At 41.3% G+C, this 20,117-nt stretch overlaps 1 protein-coding gene across 5 annotated transcripts in view; it reads left to right on the top strand.

Annotated features, from left to right (window-relative positions):
* Positions 1–11,472, top strand: part of LOC108233624 (coiled-coil domain-containing protein 158) — a 13,762-nt gene extending 2,290 nt beyond the window's left edge. For 2 of the 5 annotated variants that reach the window (XM_025005078.2, XM_025005081.2), the window contains 19 exons: positions 138–262; positions 393–502; positions 580–871; positions 972–1,009; positions 1,607–1,732; positions 1,868–1,949; positions 2,422–2,541; positions 3,503–3,703; positions 3,794–4,030; positions 4,115–4,283; positions 5,424–5,576; positions 5,798–5,910; positions 6,667–6,825; positions 7,334–7,426; positions 8,644–8,742; positions 9,146–9,285; positions 9,562–9,621; positions 9,802–9,857; positions 10,166–11,472. In XM_025005078.2, the coding sequence (XP_024860846.1) occupies positions 138–262; positions 393–502; positions 580–871; positions 972–1,009; positions 1,607–1,732; positions 1,868–1,949; positions 2,422–2,541; positions 3,503–3,703; positions 3,794–4,030; positions 4,115–4,283; positions 5,424–5,576; positions 5,798–5,910; positions 6,667–6,825; positions 7,334–7,426; positions 8,644–8,742; positions 9,146–9,285; positions 9,562–9,621; positions 9,802–9,857; positions 10,166–10,323 (2,531 nt within the window). In that variant the 3' untranslated portion in view covers positions 10,324–11,472. Of the gene's footprint in view, positions 1–137; positions 263–392; positions 503–579; positions 872–971; positions 1,010–1,606; positions 1,733–1,867; positions 1,950–2,421; positions 2,542–3,502; positions 3,704–3,793; positions 4,031–4,114; positions 4,284–5,423; positions 5,577–5,797; positions 5,911–6,666; positions 6,826–7,333; positions 7,427–8,643; positions 8,743–9,145; positions 9,402–9,561; positions 9,622–9,801; positions 9,858–10,165 lie in introns of those variants that run through there. The other 3 variants (XM_037978423.1, XR_005233771.1, XR_005233770.1) reach the window with 3 other exon arrangements.
* Positions 11,473–20,117: the final 8,645 nt, after the last annotated feature.

Below are 20,117 nucleotides of genomic sequence, written 5' to 3'. Positions count from 1 at the left end.
GGGGGGGGGGGGGGGGGGTATGAGCAGACAGAGAGAAAAGAAACACGTCCGCCTTCCACCAGGAACAGAAAAAAAACAAAACAAAAAAAACAAACAGGCACAGGGTACATTATAAACACAATACGCTGTTTTGGCAGATGACTCATCTGAAGATTCCCCCATGTTCTCAGCCCACCAGCAGGCAGTGACTCAGCCTCCGGTTTGCAGTCTGGATACTTTAAAACAGAAGGTGGTCCAAAGAAATAGCAGATCTTCTGAAAAGGTAACAGTCTAATCTTGAACTCATCAAGGTTCATGCTTTCATTACAGCCATAAATCTTATTTGGTATTAATTTAATGTTGGCTGAGTGAATGATGAGGGTAATGTAATTCATTATTTCATGTTTTCAAAGACTCATGATCAGCCTGAGCAACAAACATTTAGTCCTCAAAGAGCCATCCTGAACCTGCAAAATAAGCTGTGTGAACTCCAGATGGAGAAGGATGTCCTGTCTGACCTGAGGTGAACCAGCAGATAATTTATTTCTCTACAAAAGGTTTTATAAATAACTTTTGACCCATATATTTTCTTACTTTTAGATTGAAGGATTCAAGGACACACGTTGATCAGGTGGAAAAGATGCTGTCTGTGCTGGAAGAGCTCCAGAACATCAAAAGGTCTGCAGACTGGAAGCTCCAGGAGTCCGAGGACGAGGCGCAGGAACTTTACAGGAAAGTAGAATCACTGGAACGGTTCGTAAGGGAGGTTTACCAAACACTGTGTGAGAAGCACTGTGGGGACGCTCCCATCAGCACTAACGCTGCGAAAAGCCAAGCACAAGTAGTTTATGAAATCAAAGATCTCAACAAGCTGCAGAAGAGACGCTTTTCAGTGAGTAGCTCAATTCTGTTAGGAATAATGTTTATGTTCAGCACAATTTAGTGCTGCTCCCGAAAGAATAACTTGATTTTGAATCTATTTTACACTTCAGGGGAGTGAAGAACATAATGGAGTAAATCAGCAAGAAAGGTATATGTTTTCATGTTTGAATGTCAGCTCATGCTTTCCTAATTATTCAGCAAATTACTTGACTAAATGACTAAAAAATGCAACTTATAGCCCAAATACCAGCTTCAAATAATAAAAAAAAAAGTAAAAACAGTCTTTTTATGAGTACCACCAGCGGTACTTGTACCACAGTTTGAGAGTCATAGGACTGAATTATTTGAAAAAATAGCTGGTTATTCATTTGTTTCTTAGAGAGCAATGTTACCCATTTTACTCTTACTTGTGTTACTTCTGGGGTAAATTATGGCTCATTGTATTTCTTCAAAAACAATATAATACCTAAAAACATCAGGTGTTAATTGGGTTAAAAAAATAAAAACACAGCAGCAGCCCTCCTCAAAACATTAAACATAAAGAAGAATAACAATGACATTCTTTTTGAGTTGGTTAAAAACTACAAACTAATAACAGCAGAAACAGCTAATTTGGCTAATTCCTTTTAGCATAAGAAAAAGATTATGTTGTATCAAATTTTGAATGCCACTTGCTAAACTTTACCGCACAGAACAAACAAAACAAACACTCAGAAAGTGTGAGAGGATTGTGTTTTTATCATAGCAGTGACGTTAACAGGATAGAAGACCTGATTACAAGTCTTGGCCAGGAGGTGGCGATGTTGACCGACAAACTGAGTTCATCTAAAGACAGCGGAGTCGGCCTGTGTGTCACAGTGGATTTGCTGAAGTAAGTGATCATAAAGTGCTACAAATATTTTATGTAATTGTGTTTGCTAGTAAACAGATTGCAGCTCATGTCATTCTGTGGTGATTACTGTGAATATTTCAACTGTTAGACTGATAAAACCATCTCTGTGTGTAGAAAACTGGCAGAGAGACAGACTTCACTGCACCACCGTCACATCAGTGAGCTCCAGTCAGCCATCTCCAGCTACAAAGATAAGGTAAAAAAAAATCAGCACCGACGGCAGCTTTAAAACACTCTTTACTCCAATACTTTATAATCATAGACATTCAGACCCTTCTTACTTGATCTAAAGGTCAGTAAGATAAAGTGGCTCTGAAAAAAAATCAAACACATTTCTGAAATTCTTGTAAGTGCGGTGAAGCAAAGCTGCTTCAGTCGTTTAGTCATAAACTTTGGAGACGCCAGACTGAGATGGTTTGGATGTGTGCAGAGGAAGGACAGTGGCTATATTGGTAGAAGGATGTTAGAGACAAAGAGGAGACAGTTAGAGAGAACATGGAGGGAGTTGGAGGACAGAGGACACAGAGGACAGAGTTAGATGGAGGAGGATGACTCTCTGTGGAGACCCCTGAACAGGGAACAGCCGAATGAAGAAGAAGACAACAAAAACAGACTTCTTTTGCCAGTTTGATTCATTTGGTTTGTGATTCTTGTTTGGTTTGTTGTAGATTTGCTGTCTGGAACAGAAGATCCTTGACGCTCAGACTCGATTCTTTAACGCTCAGAGAGAACGAGAGCAATCACTGCAACACGCCAGAGACCTCCAGTCCAACCTCTGTCAGCTTAAGGTACTGCAGTAAATCCTAACGCTGTGCTTTGCGACATCTTCATGTAGTTTGTTGCTTTGGAAAATTAAAGAACAGTGCTTTTAGAAACTATAGTATCAGGTTTAAATTGAATCTTTCTAAAATTTTGAAGAGTCAAACAGTTAGATGGTTTTCTGTGGGGCATGATGTACGAGCCAGTGAAGCAGTGTTTGTGTGCTATGATTACACAGCCTCTGTTGATTACCTATAAACCCAACAAAGCCACAAAAATCAGTGAGTAAATTTGGTGTCGTGTTTGTTCAGGCAGGGTTAATTTAACCCCCGTTGTGAAACATCAGCTGGTGTCAGTGCCAACCCACTGATCAGCTGTTTACGTTACAAATCCAAGACATTTTATTTAAACCAACCCAGCCTTCCTTTGCCGCCTCTTCTGTAAGCTGTTTCACAAGCCAGCTCCATCTTTGCTTCTTTTTCCATCTGTGTCGGATTAAATCAGCGTCTTTTCTGTCATTGGTTTGGCTCTTTCCTGTACTTTGGGTCTTTGTTGCTGTTTTCCCCCCTCCTGACTCAGGCTTTCCACGTTTGTTTGTGAAACGACTGTCAGGAGCCACACCGCTCTGTAGCTCCTTATCAGAAGATGGTTAGAGCTATTTTCACAAAGTGGTCCTGAACTCTGTGGTTTTGGTCACACATAAGGTCAGACACAGGCAGGTATTTCCTGATGTACCTTTTCAGTTTTACACCTTTGTCTGTGGAATAAGATTTGTGCCAAAAAATAAGAATAGTTTGATGGATGAGTATAGATTGAATAGACTGATCATGAGTTACCAGGTCTTAAAGCAGAGAGGTCATCTTGAACACAGAACATTCAACCATACAGGAATAAAATGATGAAATAGGAACACATTTTATTTATTTGCTTGGGTAATACCTGTCAAATCACTGTTCCCTGGTATCTTTTTTCTTGGCTTGCTGTGAGCAGCAGCAGCTTGATCTCTGTGAGGACTCAAAGGTTCTGGCTGGACAGCTGGAGGTAGCCAGAGAGCAGCTTTTTAAAGCCAGAGAGGAGAAAACCTGCCTACAGACCCTGCTGGAGCAGAAAGCCCAGGAGGTGAGGAAATCCCAAGATCTCCTGCAGAAAAAAGAGGAGGAACTTCACTTCAGGCAGCAGCAAACCCAGCAGGTAATAAACCCTAGAAAATGAATTCCCCCCCAAGTCACGACGATGGTTTTATAACTACCTGCCTGTTTTGGTGATCACTCCTTCCTTCAGCATCTTGTTAGTTTCAAAGACGCTCAGAGTCGATGTCAGACCCTGCAGGCTGAACAAGAAACACTGAGGATGAAGCTGAACGATGGAGAGAAGATGATCAACGTCCTGAGGCTGCAAATCGAGAGCAGTGTCCGGACGGCAGAGCGGCACAGAGACACGATCGACAACCTTCAGCAGGAGAACGGCCTCCTCATCAAGCAGCTCAACCAGCACAAGCTGGAGATTCAGCAGCTCAGGGTCAGACAAACAAATCACCGCCATACCACTGCTGATTCCACTGCCTCCGCCTGACTCACTTCCTCCTTTTCTTTTCCCGATCAGGCTGAGTTAGCCCGACACGAGTCGAACCTGGCTTCTGTGGAGGGAGAGAGGCGAAAGCTGAGGTCGTCTGTGGCTGAGCAGAGTCAGCGCGTCCGAGAGGAGGCGCTGGAGAAAGATCAGGTCGCCGCGCAGCTGGAGCTGCAGCGCGTGCAGTTTATCAACCTTACCAGTGAGATCAATGTGTCGCCGCCATGAGGGCTGTTGTCTCCTGTTGTTTCGTTGCTTGTTTAACGTTTGCAGAGGTGGAAGATTTCCACGTGAAGTTAAGCAGAGGAATTTGAATCTTTTCATGGGAATTAACTGAAAAATCAGGGTAATTTAAACAAAACAAAATATAAACATCTTGTTTTGTCAGTGGCAGAAAATAAGTTCATGAACGTAACAAACTTAATGACCTAGTTTGCAGATTATGGCGTCAGTGATGTCACAACCACACAGACTTTACGGGTTTTTGAACATTTTTACAGATCTTTGTTTGCTATTGTTGCTGTTATCCTTTTCTAAATCCATGCACACAACTCTGGACAAAAATATTCACGCATAATTTGATGTTTTTTGTGATTGTATTCATAAATAGCAAATGAAAACCAGTAAACTGCTTATCAAGTGTCTAAGTTTATGTACAGAAAATGTCCAGTTTCGTTCACACAACTCTGAACAAAACCTTTTACATGGTACTTTTTACATCTACATGTCCTGGGGACAGTTCATCATTTTTTAGGGCCTGGTGCTTCTCAACAATTTATTGCCAATCTTCAACATTTTAAATTCCAGGTTTATTCCCGTTTGTTTTCATTAACTCCAATGGAAAGTTTCCAACTTTGAAAATTCCCAGAATTTTGCAGCCCTGCTTGTTCATCTATTTATTTGCACAGTTGATTGAGCAAACGCTTGAAGTTCATCTCACTGAGAAAACACTTTTGTGACATAACTTATGAGCTTGAGTGTGTTTAGCACAGAGCCACATTTTTATTAATTCGTGGTAATACGGCTGTCCAAAAGGAAAACTCATAAGAAGTAGGACTCTTATGATACTATTGATACCTCTGACCAGGAGCCTGCAGAGATCAGGCTGTCCGTTTACCAGGAATCATAAATCCCACTGCTGTTCCAAGAAAGAGAAGCTTTAGTGGATTTTTTTTTGTCAGATCAAATGATCTTCTTGTCCAGCTGTGATAAAACAGCGAAGTACTGCCTCCGGTATGTTTTAAACTGTCAACCAAGCCCTTTTATCGTTGCATTTGTTTTGCTTATGCGGGAATGCAACTTTCTTTGGACGTGACTCGTGTTTTTATGGGCGCGATTTCAGAGGAGCACAAGGAGCTGCAGCGGCTCCACAGCTGTAGGAACGGCGAGCACGAGGGCGTGGTGCTGAAGCTTCAGAGTCAGCTGATTAACGCCCGGGACGAGCTGGATAAGATCAGGCGCACCCTGAGCACCCTCCAAGGAGTGGACGGACATGGTTTGAGACACTCTTTAATTTTAAATAAGACCTAACTCTGTGCCTCAGCGATAAATATTTGTCTGCAGATAACCGGTGATTAATCTTATCTTCACAAAATTAAAGAACACAAGTCCTGAGAACATCAATTTATCCAGAAAGTTCAATGAAAATTTACTTCTCTTTTTTTCTGCTTCTTTTTAAATCAAGTCAATCAGCTGGTAAATCTGTTTCCTCCTCAGGTCTTCAGGTGGCTCTGGACATGCAGAAGGAGATCACTGCCAGACGAGAGCAGGTCGACTCTCTGCGGGGTAGAATCCAACAGCTGGAGGAGAAGGTGGAGCGACTGCAACAGGTTAAAGCACTTTTAGACTTAAACCTACATTTGATACATTATTTTCTCATTAGTCTGATCGTCATCTCGTGAAAATGTGGATGTTTCTAATCACCGGTTTAAAAAAAAGTATCATAATAAAAATGAGAAAGAAATGATTTACGAGTGATGAGAGGATGGAGCGGGAAATGGATCGATGGATCGGGGCGTCGTCTTCAGTAATGACAGCGTTGCTTCGATCGGTCGTGGTGAAGACAGTGGAGTCGAAAGGCAGAACTCTGGATTTACTGGTTCATCAACCCTCACCTGTGGTCACGAGGTTTGGATCCTGACTAAAAGAAACAGATCCTGGATCCAAGAGACTGAAATGAGCTTCCTTCGTAGGGCGGCCGGGCTCAGCCTGAGAGATAAGGTGAGGAGCTCCGTCATCCGGGGGGAGCTCGGAGTAGAGCCGCTGCTCCTCCTCAACAACAGGAGTCAGCTGAGGTGGTTTATCTGATCAGGATGGAGGTTTGGAGGTTTTTCAGTCACGTCCCACTGGGAAGAGATCTCTGTGCAGACCCAGAACTCCCTGGAGGGATTATGTATCCTCTCTGGCCTGGGAACGCCTTGGGAGGAGCTGGAGAGTGTCGCCGGGGGGAGGGAGGTCCAGGTTTCTCTCCTGGACCTGTTGCCCCCTCGATAAGAAGATAGAAGATGCATGAAAAAAACGATTCATCTTTTTTTCTTTTTTTTTATTGAGTTTTTTTAAACCGCGTTCATTTCGTTCCTTTCCAGGAAAAACGCTCCCAGAGCCTAGAGACCCACCGTCAGCTCCAGGAACTCACATTTATCAGGGAGGAGAAGAGGCAGCTCGCCAACGAACTGAAGGCCCTTCGCTCCAAAGACCAACAGCTGAGGGAGCGGATCGGCGAGCTGGAGGCAATCCTTCGCAAGGTGAATCTCTACAGCATCTACTCCGAACAGATGCTGTAACATTAAAGAGTAAAAGTACTTTCATGTTTTAAGAGTGTGTTTAGTTTTAAAAGCATGTCAGAGATGTTTACACTGTGTCCCAAACTGTTTTAATGTCCTCTGAAACAAAAAACTTAATTCTGTGACTCCTGATTCACACAACATACGTTTTTGGGTTTTTTTTTTCAATCTAATTATTTCTGCATTTTTTGTGCTTTTTTAGCCATTCATGTATCAAAACATTCAGCTTATTCAGGAAATGGGTGGTATGACTTTTGTAATTTTTATGTTTCTTTAATTACTATAAAATTCTTACCATAGACGTACATTAAGGTATCTTCAGTATTGCTGTCTTTGAAATCTGCTTCAGCACACTCGCTCTATTTTTATGCTACATTTTAGTTCTTAGCTACTGATCTGCTACTTTTAGCTTTCAGTTAGCGTTCTGCTTTTTTAACTGTGTTTGTTTTCCTCTCATTTGTCCCCAAAGATGTCAGAGAGCTTTGCAAACTGTCAGGATTTCCTCCAAGTGAGGGAGCAGGAGTATTTCCGCCTGAAACTGCGACATGCTCTGGACCTGAAGGTAGAGTTGTCCATAAACAACGAGGGCGGCTTTTTCACAAGAGGGGATGTGGCTTACCCAGTGTTTACAACGTATATCTCTGCAACTTTCATTTACACTCAGAGAGCGCAGACCTCCACCGGGGCCACGGCGTGAATAAATAACAGTTTGTTCCATTGTTTAGTTTCAACCCCAACATTTCCTGAACATTTCCTCTTAATCTGTTTGTTAGTTTTTACCTGATCTTTGCTGACAGACAAACAAATAAACCAACGGACACAACCGGAAACAAAAGGGTCACATGTAGGAGCAGAGAGGAGGTTTTAACAAAGGGGTGACCTGTGACCTGTGACCTTTGACCTCGTGAACTTTGAAACCAACAGGCATCATCTTTGACCCATGAGGCGTCCAGATGTGGAGTTTGACATTCCTGTTATACAGCTGCAGAGTCAGAGCCATGACCTTTGACCGGATCACCACCAAACACTTGTTTCTTCTGCCATGTTTGACGTTTCCTGAAAGTTTGATGAAAATCTGTTCATACCTCTTGGAGTAATCTTGTCCTCAGACAGACAGACGCTGCCAAAAACAGAACCTCTAAAACGTCGATCACAAAAACCTTTTTAAGTCTTTGGTTAAAAGGTTAAAACCTCATGATGTATCAGTTTTAATTTATAGATAATTAGACTGTTTGTCACGACACAACAGAACTTTGATGCACTGTCTTTCTGTCGGTGCTCCTTCAGATTCCTCTACAATCTGACTGTAGTTTACCTGTTCCTTAGCTCACACCCGTTTACATCAAATCTGATATTTGCTGGGACATGTTCGGTTCGAAACCAAGCTATGAGGTTGAGAAATTTGGGCACCGAGCTGTGGAATGTGGAAACTCAATTAATCTGGTGAAGATTTGGAGAATTTTCTTTAAAGCGCCCAGAAGCAGACTGAAATGATAAAAGTTTAAAACCACAATCAGCCTTCCAGGATCTGGCTGTCCCGCTGAACTGAAAGTAAAATGTTTCAAATAAGACTTTCACTCGAACAGCTTGTTTTGTTTTTATCTTTGGGGACAATTTTGTGGAAACTGATAAGAGAAATTCGTCTGAAACAGCAAATTGTAGAAACGGTCTTAAAACATTCATCATCAGCGTCTTTTTTTCCTTGGCGTTTGAGTGCCGTGTTTATTAGTAAACATTCCTCACTGTCTTTAAGTAAAACAGACTTCATGTTTTCTGTAGGAGCTCCAAGGTCAGAATTTGTGCTCAGCTCCAGCTGTATCTCCACCTGACGTGGACTCCCAGCCCTCATCTGCACACACCGCTAACATCAGGATCAAGGTACGGTCAGGACCGCCCCTCGTGGCGCCTCTCCCTTTTGATTCCAGTCCATCGAGTTCATGTGCGGATCTTCTTTTTTTTATCGGGCTGCACAGACACAAGCTCAGCACATCTGCTTTGTCTTTAAATCCAAAACACTGGCTGAATTACATTCCTGCAGCTAGGAGGGAAATGAGACTGTAATTTCAACGCAGCTGTGTAACGCTGTTTCGTTTGTTTAGTCCTGCAGCGTTACTCCGCTCAGACCGATGTGTTTATTGATTAAAACCTGATCAAATATGTTGGCGCTGATAGTCAAAGACAGCAACCTCGTAAGATTGTCTCATGAAGCTGAGCAAATCAGCCCAGTTAGTTAAATATCGCTGCAACTTTGCGTTTCCTCTCTCCTCTTTGGCCTCTGAAGTCCAAGAAGCAGCGGGAGAGTTCCACCTGCGAGCTCAGGTCTGTCATCAGAGATCCGCGAGGGGTGACATCAGAGTACCGCAGGCCACACGCCGACGAGCGCGCTGCTGGCTGCAGCTTCCACAGGAGGAGGTCCGCACCGTACGTCTCGGTCCATCCTCACACTCTACAGGGATTAGCTTCTTACGTACAGCGGCTTAGGTCACATTTAAAAACCGTGATTGAGTAAGAAGCCACAGGAGAGCAGGAGGAGGGAGGTGAATCCAAATTATTGGTTTTATTAACCACACAGTGTTGCAAAGTTACAGCTATCATGCACTAAAACAAAAGATATACAATCTGCTTCTAACCAACAGATTGTATATCTTTAGTTATATTTTTAATGTGATATCTTTTCTCCTCCTTGTACTAACGCAGCGCTGACAGTCATGAAAGCGTAAAATCTTGCTCCAGATTGAGGAGGAAGACCTGCGGCAGGTAAGATAAATGACCAAACCCGACATCTTACAGCGCCACCTTTCATTTTTATGTAGTTTTAAAGTGCCGAGCGGACCCTAATGTGGTGTGGTGCTATGTGACGGCCCCACCTTTTCCCTCCTACAATGTGACACAAAGTGACGTGACGTGAGACTGTCTCTGTGTGTTTGCTGCGTACAGTGAGATGCTTTCCCTGAAGACATCTGGGCCGAGCGAGCAAATAATAAACCGTGAGAGTGAGTATCATATGTTGCCTTGGTTACGTTTTGTTCAATGTCACCTTTGGGTTTTATTTTCTCGTTGTTCTGTAGAAATGAAAAAGTACTTTTTAGCTAAATAAATTGTTGTCAGATTGCAGCTTCATAAAACTTTGGATCCTCTAATGAAATAATCATGTCATCCTTGTTTAAGATCTTTGAAGGTCACTGTTTTCAGACAGGAACAGAAGAGTTTGACAGATAGCTGCAGCTGAAATAAATGTTTTGACTCGTTTATTTCTTTATTTGCTAGTATCTAACACCGTTACACTCTCTGACTTCCATAGGTTTTTCCATATTGAGCCCATCGAAGTTCAGCAGCTTCCCACAGATCCTCTCACTTGGACGCAAGTCACCTGTTCACACTCTCCTGACCTCTGACCCCGTCGGCCAACACAAAACCCAGAAGTGTGAGGCTGCCTCCGTGTGTCTGTGTGCTGTTTAAGCTGTAGGTGTGTGTGTGTGTGTGTGTGTGTCAGACTGCTTACAGATGAAATTTTAATTACTTAACTAGAAGCACTTGGAGAGCAAAAACCTCCGCCAAGACGTAATGGCGTCATGGCACTGATGACATCATCATCATGTGACGTCATCACTGTATGCTCTGAGAGCGCAAACCTCCGTCTAATCCATCGGGTCATTGAAACACTGTTGGAGCCGGATCGTGATCCCGATCATAATCATTTGTTCTTTGTGAGGGTGGAACAGTGGTTAGAGCTGCCGCCTTGCAGCAAGAAGGTCGCAGGTTCGCTTCCCAGCCTGGGGCCTTTCTGGGTGGAGTTTACATGTTCTCCCTGTGCTCACCTGGGTTTCTTCCCACAGACCATAAACATGCATGTTAGGTTCACTGGTAACTCTAAATTTGTCCCTACAAGTGAGTGAGAGCGTGAATTGTTGTCTTTTTTGTCTCTATCTGTCCACGTGATGGACTCGTGTCCTGTTCAGGGTGTCCCCCGCCTCTCGTACAGTGACTGCTGGAGACAGGCACCAGCTCCCTGAGACCAGGTAAAGAAAATAGATAGATGATCTTAGTGACAATGTCAAAATCCGTTTATTTGAGTGACAAACAAACGCTGCCGAAAACATTTACCTCCTTGGCGGAGGTGAACTGGAGCCTGGAGACTGAGTCATGAGGCCTTTTCCAGTTTTAGACTCTCGACTTACAGGAAATTAATCACTTTAAAGTCAAATATTTACAGCTGATCAAATGATTAAATGATCTTCGTTTATTTTGTTTCACAAATATATTTACTGCATTTCCTGAAAGCTCACTAGATGAAGTTTGATCTCAAAAGATTTTTATTTTTTTTAATTTCCATCATGTACTGTTTATATATATATATATATATTTTTTAAATAAAATAAGTGAGTAAGTTAGTGTTTTGTTTGGTTATTTGTTGTTGGGCTTGAGACTTTGTCTGAAACAGGAAGTGTGTGTGCAGTAGTGTAAACTCTGCCTCACCTCTAGATGTTAAATCAGCTTTTTGTTAGTTTACCAGACAGCAGCAGGAAGGTGAGTCCTCATTTTATCTGTTTTATCTCTTAAAGTCCCTTTTTACACCTAAGAGTTTGATGTCATCACTACACATTTGTGTTTTTTCTAATAAGGAAAGTTTACTGAATATTTTTTTTTTTTTAACTTCTGGGTTAAAGATTATTTTCCTAAACTTTCAACCTGAATGTGCTTCTTACCTAACCGTCCCGTCTTTGTTGTGCTGTGACAGGATTTCACTCCTGACCCGTGAAACTTCCTCACTTAGATGTGGAAAACAGAAAGATAAATGTGGCGATAAGACCTTCTCCTCCTGCAGGAGTCTAACACACATCTCTGATGTTTGCTTTCTTTGTTCTCGTGTTAAAAACAGGAACATTCATCTCAGCTTATCTTGACTCAAAGGCACTTACTGCCATGTTATAAAGACCGGTCCGAAAAAATAAAATAAATCAGAAAGTTAGAGACAAAATCTGCACATTTTTGTCTCATGGCGATGGTTAAATGTCCTTAAATTAAACGTCTGTAAGCAAATTTAACGAGGAGGAGGCGTTTGGGATCCAAGATGTGATGCTCAGTGCTTTGTTTACATTGACTGCATACCCTCATTTTCAGTAAGATAAAGCTGGAAAAACTACCAGAGTAAACTCTTTCAAACTGCACCATTTGGGATGGTTCATGGTAACCTTTTTTTTTAATTTCCTGAAAGTCTTACTTTGCCTTTCTGCTTATCATTTATACATTTTTAATGGGGTTTTTTGTATTCTACACATGTAAAGTCACATTTTAATGAACAATAGTGAGGTTAATTTAACTTCTGCTGCTGAAGAAGTTGCTTGTGAACGTGTATTTCTGTGGAATCTGTTCTGATCTGCCCACTTCTTCCTTGCTCTGCCCTCCGTGGTTTTCTCCTCTGTAGTTCCTGTAGGCGCAGGAACTACAGAGGCCCCGTTTACAGACACGTATGGACACAAAACAGACTCCACCTGATCAAATAACTGCAGAAGAAAGATACGTCCACGTAAACATCTGTCAGCGCAGAATAAACACGTCCTCGTATATCTGCCTCCTCCTTGTAATCTGCTTTTGGCACAGAGCAGCTCACTCCTGAGGCCTCGCCGTTCTAACGTAGCGGGGCGAGTTTTTCCTCCACAGGAGCAACGTTTCCTTTAGGAACCCGCTTTAGGACCATCTGGGTGTATCATTTAAATATGTTTCTGTAATAACTGTTTTGTAGACCTCTCTGGGTTGAAGTGACGGGTGATTGTAGATTGAGTTTATTTAATGCCAGGAAATGCTGACTCAAAACAGTTTTTTTTATTATTTGTGACCTGTGCTGAAAAAGTGAGTCACAACGAGGGTTTTTTTTTTTTTTTTTTTTTTTTACTATTTAGTTATTATCGTTTTCAAATTCTCCGTCTCTAAACCTTCAAAATGATGCATAGTTCATTATTAGGCCTGGCAACAAGCTAGTTTTGTTTACAAAAGTGACATTTTTTGTGTTTTTTTTAATTTTTTTTTATTGGTATTCCAAGCTTCACGATGACCCCAGGCATTATACGAAGGGATTTCCTAGCCGGCAGGTGAAAATTGTCAGTTTAAAAGAATGAAAAGGATTGTTCCTGAAGACAAACAGGAAGATTATGTGCTATTTTAGTTGCTGGGATCACTAGATGGTCGTCTTTATGGACTCATTTTTCTACAAATCTCAGTTTGCGTTAAAATGCTCGGGTCACACTTTGAGCTCTTCTCTTCTTCGATGTAAAGATTTACAGAACAGGAAAACAACAACAGCCTCTTCAACAGTAGCGTTAAAAAGACAGGGGACCGTGTCTCACAATGTTTAATGTGTGACATCAATGGTTACAGTTTTAAGATAACAAATGAGTTCGGCAGACAGGCACCGCTGCCGTGTCTGCTCTCAGTGTCTAAGCAGTTTCTGCTTCATTTAAACAAAAACGTTGTCGTCCAGTGCGCCGCACAGCGTAGGCCGAGTTTGCACAAATGGTGGAGATCAATGGGATTTTTGGTGAAACATATGAGGAAAACCCCAGGCCTCTTTGGAGCTCCGTAACTCAGGCATACTTCACAATAGAAGCATCTTTCGAAGTTTAAATGAGTCACAGAAAGCTGGACTTCCCATATCTGGACTGGCATTTTAATAAATTCTTACCATTTTTTGAACAATCCCAGTTCAAGCTTTAGGATTTTTAGAGATTTTTCCACAGAATGCTCAACAGACACTTGGTGATGTCACCAACTTTTGAGCTATCTAAAATTATTATTATTATTTGCTCTTTTTATTTCCACAACCTTTTTTGGCGCATAAACAAATTATACATCCAAATGTAGACATTTTTGTCTTGTTTTTCACCCAGTGTGTCTCACTCCTACAGGACTTATGGGTTTCTCTCAGTTTCCCCCAGAATGCAGAGACCAAGAGACTTTGTTTTTATATATTAAATATTCTCTTCAAAACTGAAAGCAAGGAGTCTTTTTTAACTTGTCATATCTCCTACATCAAACTCTAAAAATCCTGCTTGTAGTTTTTGCACGGTGACTGTTTGTTTGAGGCTTGTTTTTTCTTCAGTTTACTTCTCATTAATTTGGCAGCCAGGGAGTGACAGATGCAGTCGTGTGGTTACCATGGTGACCATAATGAGCTTAACCTTTCTTTTGATTGTGGTTCTCTCCACCTTCCAACAGTTCATACATCAAAATGTTGGCTGTTGTTTTTTTTCCTCAGTTTAGATTTTTACAAACTAACGTTGATGTTCAAGATTTCTTCATAAATCTAGTTTTTCTTACAGTTTTACCAATAAACTGGTGCCTATCTTTGTTTTTTGCAGTTACCTCTCAGTCCTATGAACAGAGAAGCAGCCTACTTACTCTTTAACGTGAACTCCCATCCTAAATAAAGCAACAGAGTGAGTTTTAAATAGCCGTCTGTCTATTCCTGCTGTGATATACTGCAACATGTTTGTCCTGTCTATTCCTGCCTCGCCCGCTTTTTCCTCTGGTGAATTCAGTGTTTCTCACCTCCTCTCATCTTCATCTTCATCTTCATCTTCATCTTGTTGTCTTCAGACTAGTTCAGACACGTGGGCAACCACACAGAGAGGCTATAAGGTGTAAAAAAATCAGATTTCCAGGAAAATACTGAAGGAAATAATTAACTGGACCTCTGAGGAAACGTGAGCTTGTCTCGAAAGTCAGCTCTTTCTTAACTTTATTCACATTTGTGTCATTTTAACTTACTTCAATGCATTTACCATGATTTCATTTGCTTTATTTAAGCCTAAATAATAAATATATGTCAATCTTTAAAGTAGGCTTATCCATAAATGGTAAATTGTTTTTGTTTTTAGAATAATTTCATGAAGTGTGGAATATAAATGTACAGTTTTAGCTAAAAACAAAAAAATTCAAAATACACATTGCTAAATATTTGTTTTGTGATTATATAATTCTTCAGGAGGGGGGGCTTGGGATAAAAAGCGCTAGAATTCTGTCCACTTTTGATTAATAAAAGAAGAAAGTGAAAACTTTTCTCTTAGTTTAGGAAATCCAGCCATATATGTCACTTGTAGGAAAATTAGATGAGTGTTTAATCTCCAACTATATCAGTTTAATCTCTAATCCATGCTTGGAAATACTTATTGAAACTATATGTCATATTTACTACAACTAGACGTTGGATTTTAGCTTCTATAACAGTGGAGGAGATATATGACTCCCTTTAAAGACACTTATTGCAAAGAAAATGAAGACTGGGGAAAAAATAATAAAATAGGAAACAAAATCTGCACAATATTATTCTCACATCTATGATTAATGTGTCCTTTAATTAAATGTTTTTAAGTCAAATTAATGACCAGACGTCAGCTACCACATAGTTAAACTTATCGGCCATATTTGTTTACCTACAGACTGCAGCCAGCCTAATGTAGGTCAGTCATTTGACTCAAACTTCCATTTTGTTTTTGGAGGATTCAGCCAAGTGCTTTGTTTACAATGAATGCATACCTGCATTTCAGAGTTGCATATAAATATATCTTGAAAACTGCTCCATTTTTATATAATACAGGATAAGTTTTTTATGTTTAAATTTCATTGTTTCCAGTAATGAGGAAACCAAAGGGAGTGTTTTTCGAGAAAATGCTTGTCTTATCATTTCACAATTAGCTCGTATTAATGCTGTAAGTTGAGTAACTCACTGAAAAGCAGAACAGCTGTAACCATTTAACTCCCACTTATCACGTCAACACCTAACGCTATCTGTAGCCTTCCGTATATCAAGTTTCCTCTGTGATAGCTGAAAATGTTCAGCCGTTTCTCACTTTTACAATCAATTATCGCTGCAAAAAAACAACCGGTTGTAAAGTTAAAACCTCGAAGATTTCATCTCTGTGTGGGTCTTTGAACACTAGAGGGCTCTCCTTGGTAGATAATTATATGCATCGTGGTGATTTCTGCAAATAATTTACTGATATAGCCACATCTAATCTCTGCAGTACTTTAAAGAAGATTGTTTCCCTGTTTTTTTGTGAACTGGAGCTGTCAGAATAAAGGTAGTCAGAGTGGTTACCAGAGTAAATGCTTACTTTTTGCTTTACGACGTTGGCTGTTGATGTACAAAGCTGCTGAGACGTTTTTCAGACAAAACTGTTGCATAGAAAAGTGTCTGTTGTCGACTTGTTGTGATCACATGGCGATCCCTTCAGGGCCCTTGAATTAATTCATTAGCCTGGGTTTAGGTCCCTGGACTCTCCTGCTGTTCAACCACCGGGTAGATCACTGCTGGGACACAGAGACTACTGTTTCCCCTCCTTCGAGCACTGAAGGTACCTATTTATACCTACGAACTAACCAGTAAACTGTTCCAATGAAGTCGGTGAACTGTCTAATTCGCCGGCTTTGTTTTGTTTGCCAACAACACAGCCAGCTTTAATGCAACCAGAAAATGGTGACATTTAAAGCGACCTTCGAGGCTGTTTAGTTCTGCATAAAGGTCTGAAATCGTGCTGTTGACGGATTAGTCTGAGTTGTTCCTGTTGGGTTTTATCATGAATATAAGGGAGTGTTAATTTATGCTTTGACATAAACACCATCAGGAGATTTAAAAAAAAAAAAAGGCCAGGAAGCTGAAGTGAACATTTCTTACTAGATGCACAAAGCAAGCATTAACATAAAATAAATACTTTCTTCTAAGATGAGTGTTGATGTCAGCCGTGAATGGATTTGTTTGTTAGCGTCGTCGTAAACCTCGTGCTGTCACAGGACAGCTCTGAGGGGACGGCACTATCCCTCAGCAGCAGCGCTGATCTCTGATTGTGGTAAACATGTTCCGTCTGGAGGAATTTTCAAACTTTTGATTGACGACGAAGCGCTTACAGACGACTCAATCCTCACGCCTAGGTCAGAGGGATTGATCAAAGTGAACTGTTCTCGATTCGTGTTTCTGATCTGTCGATCAGAAAACAGTAGCACCCATGTTACTGTAATTGTTAACATTTCAACCTTTCGGTTAGTGTGAGCTTTTCAGCTTGGTCTTTTAAATCTATATAATAGGATTTTATAAAGACAGGCTATCAAAGCAAAAGCTCCATAACAGCAGATATCACCAGATAACACTTGGCCTCTACCCGTCCCTCTGAGGAGCAGTAGGTCTTGTGAGGGCACCACAGAGTCTGCATGGAAACCTTTATTTTTACCGTATGTTTTTTAGTTACTAAGAACTCCTTTATCGGCCTGCTTGTGAGGAAACGCCTGAAACTTTGTGTACTCTCCATCTGACATACCGCACCTTTCTTTCCCCTCCAGGAGGATTTCCTTCTCAAGCATCCCGGCTTATAAATATTGAAACACGACACGAGTGCCACCGATGATTGTCTGTAAACAGCTTCACTAAGTGGCTACACGAAGATGGCCTGACTTCAACAAGTTCGGCCCCTTTGGAAAAGAATCTGGGAGTGAACTTTAGGATGCAGGCAACCAGATCTGCTGTCTCCTGTTTACATGCAAAGTCATTGTTTTTGCTAATGGGTGCCTTTGACACGATTGGCACAGAGATAATGTGTTTTAGGAACACCTTCCTTTTTTTAAACCCAAGCAAAACAAATGTAACATTTTTCTTGTTTCAGCTTTTTAATTTTATTTTCATTCATCTTCTGCAAAAATGGAGGTTCTCTTTTTCACTGCTTGTCAGATGAGGTGTATATTCATTGCAAATGTGCTCAATAAATTAGGAAAAAAAGAACAGAAGCACATTAATTTTCCTCCAGGGACTTTCTACTTCCCATCGACGGGATGAGCACAATTGGGGGAAACTAGAGCAATACAGGGGAAATGTTTTCGTTTACAGTAAAACCCGAGTTTGTCAACATGCTGAATTGCCAACTAACATTTTTAACAATGTTTAATAGCCTGAAGGATGTTGAGCAACAGCAGAAAACAATACACCAAGAAGGACGTACAAACCTCCCACTTCACTGTCTGTACAGAAAACACAATACAGGTGTGATATCGCATGCAAACCCCTGAAGCTAAACAAATGTTTGTCCTTCGGTGTCCATGTAACGAGGTTGCATCAGCTCTTTGTGCCTCGGGGCTCGTTGGTTGACACAACTACATCTGGACAGAACTGAGGCTGTTTTGTAAAAAGGGAACTAGAAATTTGTGATCTTAAACATCAACCATCAACAGCAGAGTCTTACGCTTCAGTATGTCTGCAGCCAGACCGACTCTCTGTGTTTTCTCTCTGCGTTGTACCTACAGGAGCTTTGCATGTTCTCCCTGCGCCTGTTTCAGTTTTTCCTTCTGTGGCCAGCTGATTTTAATGTTTTAAGTCAGCAGTGGGTCTGAATGTTTGCGCTGCGATGCGCCGGCGACATGTTGACATTGAACCCTGCCTCACTTCTGAGCCGTTCCAAGATGGATGCTGAAGTGTTCATTCCAGTGTCCCGGTCTTCAAACTGCTGGTTTTCTGTAACCAACAGTTTGAAGAAATCATCATTTGGACTTAGGAGAACAATGTTTTGAAGGGACTGAAGAGATCTCAATGTATTTCTATGGGGAAGATTTTGTAAAAGAAGTTAAATACATTCCCAGGCCAGCTGAGAGACATAGTCTCTCCAGTGTGTCCGGGGTCTTCCCTGGGGTCTCCACCTAGTTGGATGTGTCCAGAACATCTTCCCAGGGAGATCCTTACCAGATGCCTGAACCACCTCAACTGGCTCCTCTCGATGTGGAGGAGCAGCGGCTCTACTCAGAGTCCCTCCCAGATTACCGGACTTCTCACCCTATCTGTAAAGGAGAGCCCAGCTACCCTGCGGAGAAAACTCATTTCAACCGCCTTTATCTGCGATGTCATTCTTTCAGTCACTACCTAAAGTTCATGACCATGGATGAGAGTAGGAACGTAGGCCGACCAGTGAACAGAGAGTTCTGCCTTGCAGCTCAGCTCAACACAGAGTAAGCAATACTGCAGAAACCGCATCGATCTGCCTGTCGACCCAGAGAGAGCAGTCAACCATATTCCGACTGTCTGAGGACCATGGCTTCAGATCTGGAGGGGCTGATCTTCATCCCGGCCCCTTCATACTCGGCTGTGAGCTGGAGATCACGGCACGGTGACGTGAAAAAGTCACAACAACCGAAAGTCATAGCACAGTGTTGCCAATCAAGCTGAACATTTCTATATCTGAATGGTTCAACCCTTTCGGCTGTCCTTGGGTTAAAAAAATGTTGACCTAAGGTTAGCAGTGGGGTTAAATAGCACAAAGTTTGCAGAAGTAGTTTGACTGCAAAAACATATGAGGCAGAAAAAAAACCTTCAAATAGGAAAACAATAGCCTGAATGCTGACTCAACTGTCACAATGTTGGATTTAGAAAAATATGCCTAATGCACAAAACATACATTGTTGCTTAACTCTGGTCTGGAAATCAGGAGTCAGCAGGGTCCGCACACAGGGCAAGCAGTTGTTAAGGTGTGTGCGTGTTTTAATCTGTTACTGAGATCAGCTAGATTATTTTTCTGTCTTTAACGTGGGCTGTGGCAACGGTGTCTCCTTGAATTCTTAGATTAACACTTTGTTACTCCAGGCGGGAACAATGAGCCGCTGTCTCCTCTTCCAGAGCACATGAGCTGAATGGTGGGAAACCAGCCACACCTAGGCAGACAAAGGAATGCTAAGGTCAGTGCATCTCTTAACCGCTGTTGTAAATAAACCAGGGAGTCACGAGAATGCGTGCAAACACATTCATTTACAGTCAGTGACAGCTCCTTTATTTGTTTATTATTGTGCAGTTTTAAATATAGCGCTTTTATTTTTATACAGCTCCATTTATATATTCAACAATCAACAGACTTCACATTCTCCTCCTCACAAGCTTTTATTAGTCTTTGGTTTTGTCTCTTACTTTTTTAATATAAAAAATGAAGTTGTTTTAGTTATTTTAATATTGAACAATGTACTTTTTTAATGCAAAACTTCCAAATGACATAATTTAAGGTGCCATATGTGTCAGTATTTTAGTACTTCCCACTGCTGAAGGGTTGTAAAAGTGTTCAACACTTCACTTTATTTCTTTTGACTTTTAACATTTCTTTACAGTGCAAGTTTTGGTCACTGTGATCCTCTCTGAGAAGGACAAAGAATGGATTAACGGAGAAATAAATTTTAGTTTGTCCTCTCTTCCTTTCACCTTTTAATGGTTTTAGTTTGTGTTAATCACCTCCAGTGAA

The sequence above is a fragment of the Kryptolebias marmoratus genome, linkage group LG1 (assembly GCF_001649575.2).
Source record: "Kryptolebias marmoratus isolate JLee-2015 linkage group LG1, ASM164957v2, whole genome shotgun sequence".
In the NCBI taxonomy this organism is placed as follows: domain Eukaryota; kingdom Metazoa; phylum Chordata; class Actinopteri; order Cyprinodontiformes; family Rivulidae; genus Kryptolebias; species Kryptolebias marmoratus.
This window is presented reverse-complemented; position numbering and strand designations above follow the sequence as displayed.